This window comes from Telopea speciosissima, chromosome 10 (genome assembly GCF_018873765.1).
Source record: "Telopea speciosissima isolate NSW1024214 ecotype Mountain lineage chromosome 10, Tspe_v1, whole genome shotgun sequence".
Taxonomy (NCBI): Eukaryota; Viridiplantae; Streptophyta; class Magnoliopsida; order Proteales; family Proteaceae; genus Telopea; species Telopea speciosissima.
Window position 1 is genome coordinate 48576057 of NC_057925.1, and position 15097 is coordinate 48591153.

At 39.5% G+C, this 15097-nt stretch overlaps 2 protein-coding genes across 2 annotated transcripts in view; one reads left to right on the forward strand and one right to left on the reverse strand.

The window, feature by feature from the left end:
• Positions 1-2391: 2391 nt before the first annotated feature.
• On the forward strand, positions 2392-3415 carry LOC122644170 (protein TIC 20-v, chloroplastic). Its single transcript, XM_043837786.1, has one exon. The coding sequence runs from the start codon at positions 2446-2448 to the stop codon at positions 3094-3096; it is 651 nt and encodes a 216-aa protein (XP_043693721.1). The 5' UTR covers positions 2392-2445; the 3' UTR covers positions 3097-3415.
• An 8352-nt stretch (positions 3416-11767) lies between these two features.
• The window catches only part of LOC122643044 (nudix hydrolase 2-like), a 57943-nt gene continuing 54613 nt past the window's right edge, over positions 11768-15097 (reverse strand). Inside the window, exons 10-11 of the mRNA XM_043836672.1 lie at positions 15026-15034; positions 11768-11780 (exon numbers count right to left, since the gene is read on the reverse strand). Of these exons, the coding sequence (XP_043692607.1) occupies position 15034 (1 nt within the window). The 3' untranslated portion in view covers positions 11768-11780; positions 15026-15033. The remainder of the gene's footprint in view (positions 11781-15025; positions 15035-15097) is intronic.

Below are 15097 nucleotides of genomic sequence, written 5' to 3' on the forward strand. Positions count from 1 at the left end.
GAAAATTTTAATACATAAGTAGTCATATTTACACATAATCTGTCCACATCATCTCCTAAATATTTAATGTTTAAAAATGTCACGTCATCCTTATACGTGGCACAACTAATAATGTGCAGCCTAGAAATTTGAGATTTCACCTAGAAGGCTGGAAATGCCCGTGTAAGAGAGAATGGTTCACGTTCTCGTACGGCATCTGTCGCACAGGAACACAATGATTAGAATGGATTCCATTTGTGCGGCAGACACCGTACAAGAACCTGATCCAACTTCGGTCCAGGAGAGCTTTGGCTTGGGGGTGTAACTTTAGCCCTGTCGGCCCAAGCCTGCCTTGAGTTCGAATAAGGTTTGGATTGGATTTTTCAACTTGAGGACGGTTTAGGGTAGAAATTTTCAGGTCCTAGGTCAGGATTGTGGCTTAGGGCTAAGTTTAGCCCTGCCTGACCTGACTCTGTGCTAGGTTATGCTTTACAATTTATTGTTTTCTTGTTTAATATCTAATTATCTATTGTTTTATAAAAAAAAAAACAAGACTAATAAAAATATTTACAATTTTAAGATTGGGTTAAGTTTTTTAACCCAAACAAAATTCTAATAGTCAATTGAATATGAAACAAACCAATACCCAATCACATGTCTCATTTTTTTAATGCATAGGATGATGTAAATGGCAAAAAAGCATGGCAAGTCAGGGCCAACTAGGCTATAGCAAAAATCAGGGTCAATCAGGCCGGGTAGAGTTAAGCCTGACAAGGTTGGACCTTGGCTGAGATATCTTAGCCCGACCTAGGACCAGGTTGGACTTGGGTTGAACTAAGAGGACTCAGGATTGGGTTAGGGTTTTAAAAAACCCCTACCCAACCGAGCCCTGTTTCGCCCCTACTTTGGCCCATTAATTATTACTTACCATAGGAAGGTTTCCTTTCTATTTATAACAAGTACGGAGCACTTGAGTCACTGTTTCAAAAATCAGAATTAGACCGATTGAATCGACTGGTCGTGACTGATTTGGGTCGATTGTGATCAGATTTTAGTCAATTCTGGCCCATTCCGACCAATTATGTTAAAAATCAGCAACAACTAATTCGATCCCTATTTTCATAACCCTAAATGTATTAGGGATTAGGAAGTGGAGACTGGAGCAAGGATTGAGGTATTGATATTGGTATCGGTATCAGTCTCTGTCGATACCGATCCAAATCAATCAAAAAGCCAAAAAAAATTCCAATTTTAGGGATCAATCCTTATATCGGCCTAGTAAAAAAAATCTTAAAAATTTCAAAAGATTCAAAAAATGGAAAACATAAAAATAAAAACACCTACTTGTAGTGAAATAATGGACAAAATAAGAAACAAGCGTACAATAATAATGTAAAAATCTTAGAAAATATTTACCAAAAACCAAGTACTTAGTGATCTCGATCGGGTCGGATCGATCGATTCGAATTCGGTGGCGGATATTAATAGGATCAGCCAAGGCTCGATATCGGCCTCAGTTGATACCATGCCGCCTTGATCGATACGATTCGATTCCAATACCTCAAACAATGGATTGGAGACCACAGACTTGGTTTTTTTTGTTGTTGTTGTTGTTTTTGTAATGAAGTTTATTAACGAAGGAACAAAGTTTCCGAGGAATCCGCATACAAAACAAGGAAAGTATACAAAGGAGGGAAATCATGCCATACAATATGATGCTGAAAATGGGATCCCTGACAGACTTGGTCACTAAAAGGGAGTGATGACTTTGGGGAGGGAAGCAACAGAGGAAGGAAATTTATCCTCTCAAGTGCAATGCACTACCCAATGTATCACACTTATTCAACTGTCTACCCAACACTTAAGAGAATTAGAAGACACCACTCCCCATGTTTTTATGGTTAGATTTTAAGTGTAGTGCATTGGGCAGTGCCTCGCACTTAAGAGGATGAAAATCCACTAAGGAAGAATTTAGCTCTTCTCCAGGGAGCCCAGATCGCTCAGGGTACTGCCAGCCGTTGGGCTGTCCCGCACACATCCCTAGGAGTGTGTTGAGATGTGTGCGGCACAGCTCAACGGCTGGATGCCCCCTGGGCGCTGGGCTCTCGGGAGACGATCCTGAACCACTGAGGAATGGGGCTGGGTACTGTGCGCTCTTAAAATGGGCAATCGGTCACCGGTAACGGAAGCGGTCAGTGCTGATTCTGATTCAATTTGAATTGGAATCGGCTTGAATCGGTTTTCCAAAACCCTGAAACCCGCATATTCGAAGAATATTCCAATGATTCTCGCGGCTTTATACAAATATCGACCGTATCCACTCGTCAAAAACCGGAATTGGTGACTGCGAATTCCGATTTAGCCGATTCTTGAAACCCTGATGTCAACCGACCAAAATACCAAACCGACCTCATCTTCAGAGGTTAGAGTTAAACAGTTTCATTCCAGTGACTCAGAGTGGGAAAAATGGCCATCGCTTCTCTTCTATCCCTCTCAGTTGGCCGTCACACCTTCTGTCCCAATTCCCACTCACCGTCTTCTACATCTTCTCTCAAACACGCTTGCATATTCACTCTCGTCAACACTAAAAAGAAACCCAGATGCTCTAATGGATCCAAGAAGCCTATCTCCGCCCAATCCAATGGAAACAACTCCGCTGACGGCCAGGATCGCATAATCTCGGCAGTATGCTACTTCTACCCGTTCTTTGATGGAATCCAATACGGAAAGTATGTTATTACCCAGTTTTCTCCCATTCAGGTTCTTATACAACCTTTGGTTCCTGCAATTCGGGTCTTCAAGAGCTTCCCCTTTAATGGGTTTTTGGTGTTCTTGACACTTTACTTTGTTGTGGTTAGAAACCCCAACTTCAGTAGATATGTTAGGTTTAATACTATGCAAGCTATAGTGCTTGATGTGCTGTTAATCTTCCCTGATCTTTTAGAGAGGAGCTTTAATCCAAGGGAAGGTTTTGGGTTGGATTTGCTGATGAGCTTAGATAGTACTGTGTTCTTGTATCTTCTGGTGTGTTTGATTTATGGGTCAACTTCTTGCTTATTGGGTCAGCTGCCCAGGCTACCCATTGTGGCAGAAGCCGCTGAGAGGCAAGTTCCTTGAATTCCCATTTTATTTGTTTCTCATTTCAGCTTGAATCAAGTTTTATAGATTTCTATTTTACAAGGCAGCAAAATCCAATAGGGGGAAAGGTATATATTCTTGTTGTCTGCTGATATAGTGGAAATCTCAGGAATTGGGTTACCTTTTCTTTTCTCCCCCTGTTCTGTTAACAAAAAAATAGACATTGTAACTCTTTAAGAGCATGTAAGTTCAGCAAATGAGGTTCTTTTCTGTACTAAGTATTTCAGTTCGGCTGATTCAAGAAATTCTCATTATAGATTCTTTGAACTAGTTATCTATATCCATGTTTGTTTCAGCATTTTAGTTGGGTATGATGTGTTGGGGTGCTGACATATTTGTTTTTCTTTCGTCTCCATGAGTAGGTATATAAGTACTTGTATGATTGATAACCCCAACAAAAGTACTTTATTCTTTCCATTATCTTCTGTTGGCAACTCCATGTTATGATCGCCTATAGGATTTCCTTCGCGGAAATTTCATGTTACAGTTGGACAATTAGAGAGAGATAAGAGAGTAGAAGAGAAATAAATTAAGCTGAAAAATTAGATCCTTCATAACCTGAAAAATGCTTAAATTGGGAAGGCATATCTGGCAAACAGAGCTATTACTTCTGCTCAAGGGAAATCAAGATGAAGTTATCCATTAAAACTAAAATGGCAGGAGAGCTGAAAGGAGCTCCGAGACATATACTGAAGTCTTGCCCTGCTACCCGCGTGGAAGTAATTCTTAATTCCATGACAGCAGTAGACTGACTAGCTTTGTTGATTGGATAATGGTATTCTTGGGTATGCATTGTGCCTGGAAAATCCTACACTCATGCCAAAGCAGAGGCTGGAATTTTGATTTTGCCCATTGTAAATCCTGACGGGTCCCTGTCCAAGCAAATCAAATCTAGAGTGGATATCTCATCCATGTGCCAGTTAGGGGACAAGCTGAGTTACCAGATTCACCATTAACCTAGTCAATGTGATCTGAGTTAGAGCACAATATAGTTTCACCAACAATCGCAGGAACTGCAGGCTAATAGAAATCTGAAGAAGTTGATTGGATTAAGATGCCAAACTCTGCCTGTATATCTTCCACTGATTGAAACACTGGATTACTGGATATTTAGTTCTGGTAGGGCATTCACTACAGCACATTCTGCATAATTTCCTTCCATACAAATATTGAGTTCACTTAGGGAATTCAACTCTTGATGTTGGTTAAAGCAGGCCTTCATCTTTTAGGTGGGAAACTGGCATAATTTCTGTTGAGGTTCCTCGATTGGAATGGAAACAGATTTGGTTGCCTGTGGTGGAAATCAGCAGCTGTCATGATTCATTATCCTGATTGGGCTGAAGGGAGTACTTGTTCTTAACCATTGTTGTATAAACGGGCTACTGTGGAAGTAGATGTATCCTACATCAGGATGCAGGGTAGTTGCTAGCAGACTAAGGTGAGCTTGTGGCTGACTGATTCCGCATTCCTAGTTGTCCCAACAATTGCCCACATGCTATACTAGATATTCTTAGCACTTGGTCTGCTCTTGTATCTGGTCTATAGATGAAACATTAACCCTACAACTTAAAACATTGAAATTGTTAAACTTACTATTGCATCTTTCGAAAGGAAAAAGTTCCTATTCAAATGATAGCCATTCATTGAATGATTCAAATCAGTTACTCAGCAAGTAGTGACTGTAAATCTTGAATTCTCCCGAATAATCATCTGCTGTATCCTATATTTCACCTTGAAGCAAACCCCCTATCATCTGTGACAGGTTTTGAACTTCAGGGTCCATGTGCTAAGTTAAAACCAGTGTTTTCATCAGACTTGAAGGTTGTCCTGGCCGTCCCGCGTCTGTGATATTGGGATGGAGTCCGGGACTGCAAAAACGCTTGACGGACCCCTAACTGTCCTAATGTTTTTCCAAACATTGATAAAAAAATTCGCATTTTGTGGTTTTACATTATCTACCAAATGCTCCATTGGTAATTAATTTGCTCCTTGCGAATCAAGAAGCCATTGATTGTTCAGCTTTGCTTCTAGCATTGCTTTCCATCCCTCCCACCACCAAAAGTGGAAAAAGGTTTACCTCTTGGCTTTTCTCAGAAGTGTTTTTTGGTGCTACTCTGTTAAGTACATTGATTGATGTAAATTTCCCGTCTTAGAGTTGGTCGTGAAAGTCTATTTATGTTGGGTTCTTTTTTTCTTTTTTTTTTTCCTTTTTTTGTGGGGGGTGGGGGGAGGTGAAGAGTGGGGCTGTAGGGTTGGGGTGAGGGAGCTACGAGCGGGAATGGTGAATGGGGGTGGGGGAAGGGGATATGGAGAGGGCAGGGAAGGGTGGGGGTCAGACGACGGGGCGGGGGGTCGGAGGTGGGCTGCTGGAGGAGAGGGAAGAGGACGTGATCAGGGGTAATTCAAGAATTTTAAATTTACAGGAGAAAAAGGGAGAGAGAAGTTTGGTTTCTGCAGGTAATCAAAAAAGAAGTTTAGAGTATGGGAATTTGAGTAAATACAAGTATAAGGGAGTGATAGTAATTTGCCCAAACTAGATCATTATGCTGACCCCAAAGTGAGTCTTCTAGTGGTGGATGGACCCAAGTAGGGTCGACTAGTTTTAGGACACCCTCTGAAATAATTGATTCATCCATTTAATCAAGGGATAAACATCATAGACAGGCTTAGCTAGTTCACCTGCCCAATTGTTTAGATGAATAGGTGTCACCTGGCCTTTGCTGTGCCGTCAGATGTGCATTGCCACCCCGCCGATACTACAGAGGATTTTGATGCATAGTGTCCATCCACCCAAAATATTGTCATAAACGCTTCCATATGCCTCTAGTCCCCCCATTTGTTATGGTCGGGTGACCAAGCTCACTACTCATAGTACTCTTCGGACTTTGATCTCATATGAGTTTATGGCATAAAGGGAGTGGATGCCATGTCCAGACTCCAGTTCATGGTTTTAAAATACTGTATTGGATCGGCCGTATTTGCTGATCCATGTTGGTATCGGCTGTGTTCAATACCGATATCTATCTAATCATGTATTGAAGGAACGGTTTTTATTAGAGGTAAATCTATCTAGAGAACAATTTTTTATTGAAATTGAGGGCAAAACCATTCAATTCAGCCTAATACGGCTGATCTGTTTCGAAATATTAATATTGATCATGACTGATGCTGTTACCGATACCTTGGTTTAAAACCATGATTAAGATGGCTGTAGCCGTTTGTTTCACATGTGGTCTGCCAAATGCATGGTTTTAGATATCTTGTATTGATAATAACGACACGGGTCTAAAAGTCGATTAACCTTTTGGGATTGGTGTGGTTTGTGTGATTATATTTTCATATAAACAAAAAAAAAAAAATGGCATTACGGCAGTGACCAACACTGATACGATACAAATATGGATCAGGGATTATCGGTAAAAAAAGGTCTGTTCTTTGTATTATGAATTATCGCTCGATTCGGACATGATGCGGTCTGATCCGTATTTAAATCGTAGCATTATCGGTAGCAGCAGCAGCAACCGATGCTCTGGCCAAACGGATCAATTCTTAATGGTGCGCGGCACCGACAGGTGACGCCCGAACGGCAATTCTCTCTAATGATGGGGCTGAGGAGGAGTGACAAATCAGAGCACAATCTGTAACGATCACCTTATTTTGGCTATCAGACAATTAATCGCATAATTAATGAATGGACATTCTTAAGTGTAATAGCACACTCTACTCTAAGCTCAACCTGTTGACGCCCTTTCTACCCTCCAAAAAAAAAACCCTAAATCGAAGTGATTACCTTCCTGATTTAATGTAACAATCCTGGGAGGAATGCTTGCAGCTCATAAATGAGCATGAGTATGGCTGCGTGTAGCAACATCCGCACATGAATCGAGGATCCAATAAGGGAAAAAGAATGTTGCCTTGTTGTAGGGCTCCTGCACCCAGGCACACGAGTACGTGAAATTACTATTTGTCTCTCTTGATATCAAAAATCTCATCTGTGTTAATGTTTCTACGTATGCTCTAATTGACCCCCACTGGTGCAGGGATTATGCGATCAGGCAGCAATCTCTTGCTCTAATTAAAAATACTAAATGTGTGAGTAGGTGTGCAATCGGTTCGGTAAAACCCTAATCCAACCCTAGGTCTCTTTAACTCAGCCCAACTCGAGGTCAGGAGGGGATATCTAAGCCCAAGCTAAGCTTTGTTGGGTTCAGTCTAGCGAACTCGACCCTAATTGACCTTGGTTAGGCCAGGTTAGTCGGATTGATCTCGATTGACCCTGGTAGTCCTATGTATGACGTAATTATGTATAAAATTATGGGAAAAAAGTGTGGTAAAAACAGTAGCTCAAAAGTGAAATTGCACACCCTCCCCCCCTCACATATCACTGAATTGTTCATGAGAATTACCAAAAAAAAATGTTCATGTGAGGGGGTGATTTGTCATAAATGCCCCTCCCCCCTTTGTCAGATTCCAAAGAGGGGTTCCTTTATCGGTCCGAAACTATACTCGGGCAGTGTAGGGAACCCTCTCCCATAAATTATATAGGGGAAGGGTTTGCTACCTAGTCGCATGGCCCCTACACCAGCGTAGGACCCAATGAGGGGATGAACAGGGGCACAACGGTCATTTTCCCCTTGTGTGTGGGCATAGGGGAACATGACTAGGCAGCATTCTCTTTTCCAATATATATTATATATTTATACACACATTAGATAATTTATATATTCATGGTCGGAGGACTTGAAGACATTCCAATCCCTATGTGTTAGCTGCATCTTAGATGGGCCACCATTGGCAATGGAGTTACCTCTAAGCATAGGAACAATGCAGGACTTGGAGTTGCAGAAGCTTCCGCCATTGAAGGTTAGCTTCGAAGGGAGAAGGAGAGTAATGTCCTCTCTCTCTCTCTCTCTATGTGTGTGTGTGTTTTTAGGTTTCAAACAATGATCTTAGGCCAGTTGGAGGGGATTCACACCAGCGATGGCATCGGGGGAGGAAGAAGAAAGAACAAAAAAAATTAACATGTAAATGTGAAGTTATATTATATGACCCTCAAGTAAAACATATTCTCATATGAGGGGCAAATAAAGTCCGGTTACAAATTTTGTTTGTAACCTTCTCGGCTACAAACAGATGCACTTTTTTTAAAAAATTTTCTCACAAAAATGTTAAATTTTAAGGTTTTGTTAATCAAAATATTCATATTTTTTTTTAATTTATGGGGTTTTATAATTTTTTAGTTTTATTTTTTCAGCTGAGCTAATACCAAAAAGATGTGTTAACTCAACGTATCGGAAAATAGTCACTCTGAAATTTTTTGTTTCCCCACCCCGAATCCCCGATGCACCAAATAGACGCATAATTTACAATTTATTGAAAAAGTGATTAAGGTCCCGTTTGGTAACACTTCCATTCTGGGAGAATATTCTTTTCACAGAAGTGCTCTTTTTCGATTTCTTGCTGTGAGAATACTCTCGTGGAAGAGAAAGAGCATTTGGTAAAACTGTTACAGAAGTGCTCCATGAACAAAAAAAGAACAGAAACAATGTTTGGCTGACATTTTACAAAATCACTTCTTTTGTACTAAAAAATTATATAAATGTCATTATGTTCATTATTAATCCATAATAATTATGATTAATATATTACTTGTGGATATGCCTGGGCTATTTGCGCACATGGCATGAAATATGGAATATGGAAGCAACATCACAAAATCCTGGTTCATTCCATTTCTTTCCTTCTAGATTGTCTATCAAATAGCATTTTGATAGAATCATGTTCCAGCCTATGTGTGTGTGTGTGTGGGGGGGGGCGGGGGAAGGGGGGGGGGGTGTTGTCCATGCATATGCAAATAGACCCAAGAAATGCGTCCATAGGAGAAAGACCAGCATACATGACACAGGCAGAATTAGAAAAGCTGCTGCAGCTTATGGGTCCAAATAGAATGCTCTTTTGGAAAAGCTTACTAAATATGTATTTATCCTTCTAAATGTAAACTACAAGTAGGGAACCATGCCCCACGATTTTTGCTTGAATTAGAGAAAGTAGAAGCAAAGAGAAGAGATACAGAGAAGAACACAAAGACGTTTTAATGTGGTCGGTTTCACTGGAAACCTACGTCCACAGATTTGTATTTTCGGCACACTTAGCCTTCATCTAACCTCTCAATATATAGGTGATTAGAGATAGGTTTGATGAGGTTACAAGGATTAATCTCATGAGATGGATAAGTACAATAGGGCTTATAGTTTGAATGAATTTAGTCATGATCCTTGAGCTTGGTGGAGTTCGATTGCACTTCCACAACTGCAGTGATGCTCTTATCCTCTAATCGGTTGAGCTATTTAGGATTAGATTTGGAGGATAAAACCTGGTGCGTTGTGGTGTTTGTATCCTTTAAGCCGTTGGAGTCTTCTGGATTAGTTGAGAAGGATAAAATATTATCCTTATCTCTAACAATTTTGATGAACAACATAATGCTCTTTTGTGAGTATCGCTGCTATGGCAATTCTTCCTCCAACCTTCTTCCATCTTCTCTTTCTCTTTCGTATTTCTTCCAACTATTTTATTGATTTCCCTAAAACAGGGTCCTAATGCCAGTATTTTAGGTTCTAGAACTGAATTCAACTAATGAATAAACAGTAACAACAAAATTATAAGAATCAGATTTGATGTTCAGGATGGGATGGGACAGAATAATAATTAAGAATTCCACCAGAATCTCTGCTACAGAATCCACAGCAGCCGACTTAGAATCCCACCAGAATCTCTGCTACAGAATCTCTGCTACAGAATCCACTGAGCCACCACATCTGAGTCCATAAGCCTGAAATCCAATAACCAGCAAACCAAGAGCTCGCAAAGGGCCACAACAAAACTGCAAAGTCCAGAGGTTTTTTTTGGGCTGAAGGCTGTGGTTTTCAGAGAGAAATAAAGGAAAAAAACTTAGGTTTTCAGAGAAAACTAAAAGAAAGAACGCAGGGGAGGGGCTGCGTTTTGGATTTCTTTTTTGTCCGTGGGTTTTCTTCTTCCTTTTTTTTTTTTTACTTTTCCAGAGAGAAACAAAGAAAAAACGCAGGTTTTAGATTTCTTTTTCTTTTCCATGGAAGAAATCCTAATCGAAGGGCTTCATTTCAGAATTTTTCGATTGTAATACCTCCCTGAAATCTCAAAGATTCTGCTTGAGAGAGAGAGAGAGAGAGAGAGTCACCTTCGTAGTTGCAGAGACCTTCGTTGTTGCAGAGGGTCCAGCTAGAGAGGACAGCGGATGCAACATGGGTTGTGTGGAGCTCGTGGAAGAGAATGGTGTGAGAAGAGAGCCTTTTCACTCGAGTATTTTATCGGGAGCAGGTTTTAGGTTTTCACCCTTTTGATCCTTAATTTGTGTTGAAGAATCGAAGAAGCTTCAATTTGGTGTTTCTCAATTCCTGATCTTCTCAAGTTTTTTGAATCGGTCCAGTCTTGAAGAACACAAGATTGGACCATGTGTGCCAAATATGTTTCTATTCTATATACACTCCCGGTAGAGCAAAAGAACACCAGAAACACTCTCCAAGAGTATTACCAAATGGGTTTTTTAACTGGTTAAACCATCAATTAAAAATAAAAAATAAAAGATGCACGAGAGGGTATCATAACTATGAATTGAAGTATTGGTATTGATATTGGTATTGGATCAGTTGGATCGATCAATTTGTATCAATATCGATGGAGATCGATACCAATTCTTGGTCAATCGATCACATTTTGGATCGAAACAGACAAGGATAAACTTGTGAAAATATCTCAATTTTTCGACAGAAACGGGTAAATTTTGTCTGATCCGGACTGATTCGGATCTTAGTCATCTTATCAATACTGATTTCGCGGATAACCCTGATCACGTGATTCACGTGATCCTTGGATCTCCTTGTAACTACTCTCGTGATTACTCTCGTGAGTACAACGCTAAAAAGTAAAATACTCTGCTCTGTTCTGATTTCTTCGTCAGAGAGACCTTGTTGGCTTTTTTTTTTTTTGTGTGATAAGAAGAGACCTCTTTTCTTGGCTCGGTTAGGTGGTTTGCTATGGAGTTTCTCTGATCTGCCCTGCATCAACGGAGCTTCACTAACTATCAAAGACCGGAGGGAATGAGGTGTTGGGATTCTCCCGGCTTGCGGGCGCTTGTGGTGGTGTTGCTGCCTGTGTCAACGTTGAAGGAGATCTAGTTTTGTGTTTGGTGCCGGTAGACTTGCTGGAGATCTGCTTAGCGTCTCCCCCTCCCATTGACCTATTGCGCCCTGCAAGTTTATCTCTACTGTAGAGGGGTCGAACTCCAAGCGCTAAGTACCGATTGCAGCCTGCCTTTGCAGCAGTGTGACTTGATTGATCCACTCTTATTTCTCTGGCGACCTCTCGTGACCTAGCTCAGTGTAAATCTCAACTGCAGATCTCCTGGTTTTCCCTTGTATTCTTCACTGTCGTACCACACCACCCAACTGGTCCTCTTGATTACTATCTCTGGCTTTAGTTTTAGATCTTTTTTTGTTTGCTCTGTCTGAACTGAATAGCTTTAATTTGCTTTGTGTAGGGCTCAATTAACTTTATTGTCAACATTGTCTTCTTCTTTCTGCTAGCCGGCTTGGTCTGAATTTTATTCTTTCTCATGTTTGTAAATCCCTCTGCCTTCTTTCATTATAGGTCTCTCCCATCCCTGTTTGATATATTTATGTCTGAGATGTGTGCTTTATGCTGATCTATTTTATGTTTATCTGAATGTTAATTCAACTTTTATACCTACATTCCTTGTGCACTGGATACGTTTTTTTTTTCTTACAAATACTTTGATACGAGTTCTGCTAAGGAAATGGCTGTAAGGAAAGGGATAAATGCCACTTCGAGGGGGGCAGCCTCCTAGAATGGGGGATTGAAGAAGAAGATGAAGAATAACAGAGAAGGGATTTGATATATTTCTTAATGCTTTTACAATGATCCCTTTACACTGTATAAAGCCCTATCTAATGAAATGGCCCATCTACCCTTATCTATTAATTACTCATCTAACCTTAACTACTAATAGAATACCCCAAAGCCTATGATCGTATCAGTTAATAAATTTTCATTAAAAAAGAGTGAAGTGATGGGTAACATTTTTGGAGGATATACATAACTATTGGCATTACTAGCTCATTGGTTTTGTGGTTACTTTCTATAGTCTCTGTAGAAGGGATAATGGTGGGAGATGGTTTTATATGTTAGGTTGAGTTTAACTGTTCAATCAACTTTCAGTCCACAAAATAAACCCAAAGGATGCCATGTCTCTCTAAGTAAGAAAAGGGTCTTATAGTGAATAGACCATTTATATTTGATGCTCAATATACAAATGAATACCTTTCATGTATCCGAGTGTTAAAGAGTGTCTTTTTTATTGCAAAATGTTGGAGTAAGTAACAGATCCGAGTGTTAAATAGTATCTTTCCGATCTGAATGTTAAATAATATCTTTTTTATCGCAAAAATGTTGGGATATGTAGCAAATGTTCTAGTTGTTATTGAAAGTCTGGTAATCTCTCTCTCTCTCTCTCTCTCTCTCTCTCTCTCTCTCTGTGTGTGTGTGTGTGTGTGTGTGTTTGATTGTGTGTATAACACATTTTCTGGTTGAATTATATGTAGAATATATTTTTATTTTGATGGAACATTTTCCCATACTGAAAGGTATAACCCTTAATAATATTGCTACCTTTCTCTGTCCTGTAACTGAAATAATATTAAAGTGATCTTTTTTTTGTTTTGGTAAAATATTAAAGTGATCTTTTTTTTTTGGTAAAATATTAAAGTGATCTTAAGCCTACATTGATAAGATGCATATACGCAGACGGACTACTTTTTTTTCTTTTTTCTCATTTGTTAGGAGGTCATCTTTAAAGTGCCTTGTTTTTCTTGGTAGATATTGTGAATGATGGCACGAGAAAAAATACCATCAATTGATCCACCAACGGTTCAGAGATTTACCAGATTGTAAGTACACCACAAAAATTATTTTCGTAGGATTATTTTGTATCTTTTCTAATGCGATGGTTGTCTGGCTTTCATCACATGGATTCACCCTTGTATCACTATATGGAGATAGTGAAGGGATATTCTTCACTAGGCATAGTGAAGGATAGTTTTTATCGATTATTTATGTGCTTATATATTTGTTGACAATTTGTTTATAAAAGGAACATAGTTGTTAAGACAACAACGACGAGGCTTCCTCCCAAGCTTCTGTCAATTATTTCGGAAATGTATAGGATATTCAATCCAAATAAGCAGACTTAAGAGTACGATGTGCTTTCACAACCCGGATTAGAGTTTCCAAATTCTACGGAATTCCTTGCTACAGGTTAGTAATCTTGAACTTAAAAGCTCGTTTTAATTTCTTCGTTTTATAATGTGTGAAACTTATTATGGTTTTGTTAGGGTTTTTTTAGGGTTGATTTTGATTCACTTCTTATGTGGGATAATCCGGTGAAGTAGGTGTGACGAATGATCAGAAATAAAGGACTCGCTATTGTCCAAAGTTTGCAATGGCCAAACCCTCCTATATGGATTTTTCTCCTCTCAGGTTCTCCAATCTGTAAGGTCTTGTAAGTATCCCCTTAGAATGTCGACAGAATCCGACGGTGATTCCTAGTTCAAACCCAACCCTCCTCTTCTCTCTACTCTCACACTCCTCTCCGGCAGTAACCTCTCCTCTCCTTTACTTTCCCCTCTCTCTCTCTCTCTCTCTCTCGGAGCAGAAGAAGGGTAATAACAGTCGCCTCCACTGCTAAAAATCTCACAGGAACCATCCCTTCCATTATAAAAAAATCTTAAGCACCTCACCACAATCCGCCTAGGCTAGAACAACCTCTTAGATCCAATTTCTTCCTTCCTCAGCCAACTCCCCAATCTCGACTTCTCCTCCCGTTGTTGGATTGCAATGTTTTGTTCAGAAACAATGTCCTCTTTTCCTGCAATGGGATAATTCGGTGAATTAGTTGTGACGAATGATCAGAAATAAAGGACTTGCTATTGTCCAAAGTTTGTAATGGCCAGACCCTCCTATATAAGTGATGTTGGGTCTAACTGTTGATTTGTCAACTATTGGTTCATGTTGTTTTTCATGTCTCTCTCTCTCTTTCCAATTGAAGGTTTTTAATCCAGATGGAGAGATCATCCTTACCGTCCTATTGGGATCAATCCAACCTGGCGACTTTAAGAAGTTGGATTCATAATTAGCATTCATATCAGATTTAGGTTTTTCTCTGTCTCGGAATGAAAAATGCTGAATTCTTTTCTACAACTTAGTCATAAATTTTCACTTAAATGTGTTTTGAGATGAAAATAACTTCCTACATAGGTGGAAGTCTATGTTAGTCCATTTTTAAAACCAAGATTTGAAATTTTGTTGGATTCCCATAATGCCCTCTATTTAATTTATCCATACATTTATTGTACGTATTCACTTGACATTATTGCTTCCTTGTTACATTAGCCAAAATAATAAGGGTAATGTTGGGGATTAAAAAAGGTTTAACTTGATTAATACATTAACAACGACCTCCTTAAAATGAGGGAATATTCAATTTAAACATTAAAGTATCAAACACTATTCATAGTTAGGGGGAAGTTTTCATACACGGCCATGTAAGTATGCACGGTTGTGTCTCCTCTCACAAAGAGTTGAAAAAGTCATAAACCCCCACCCATTAATTAATGCCTTGAAACTCCCACCCTCTCACATACACGACTTACACAGTCGTGTATGAAAACTTTCCCCTTATAGTTATAGCTTTCTTTTTTTTTTTTTTCTGTTTTTTGGATCTGACGGTCTAAGAATACAGAGATTGCTAAGGCGATACAAATGCTGGTAGAAATGGGCCTTGATCCTAACCCCACTTAACCAGGTCCCTAACCAACCAACATGGACTTATCCTTGGACCCGAGGTAATTCATTGTGTTAAATTTTTTTTTAA

Bases quoted from the DNA above. Each gene is read 5' to 3' on its own strand.
- LOC122644170 (XM_043837786.1), top strand. From the start codon at position 2,446: ATGGCCATCGCTTCTCTTCTATCCCTCTCAGTTGGCCGTCACACCTTC.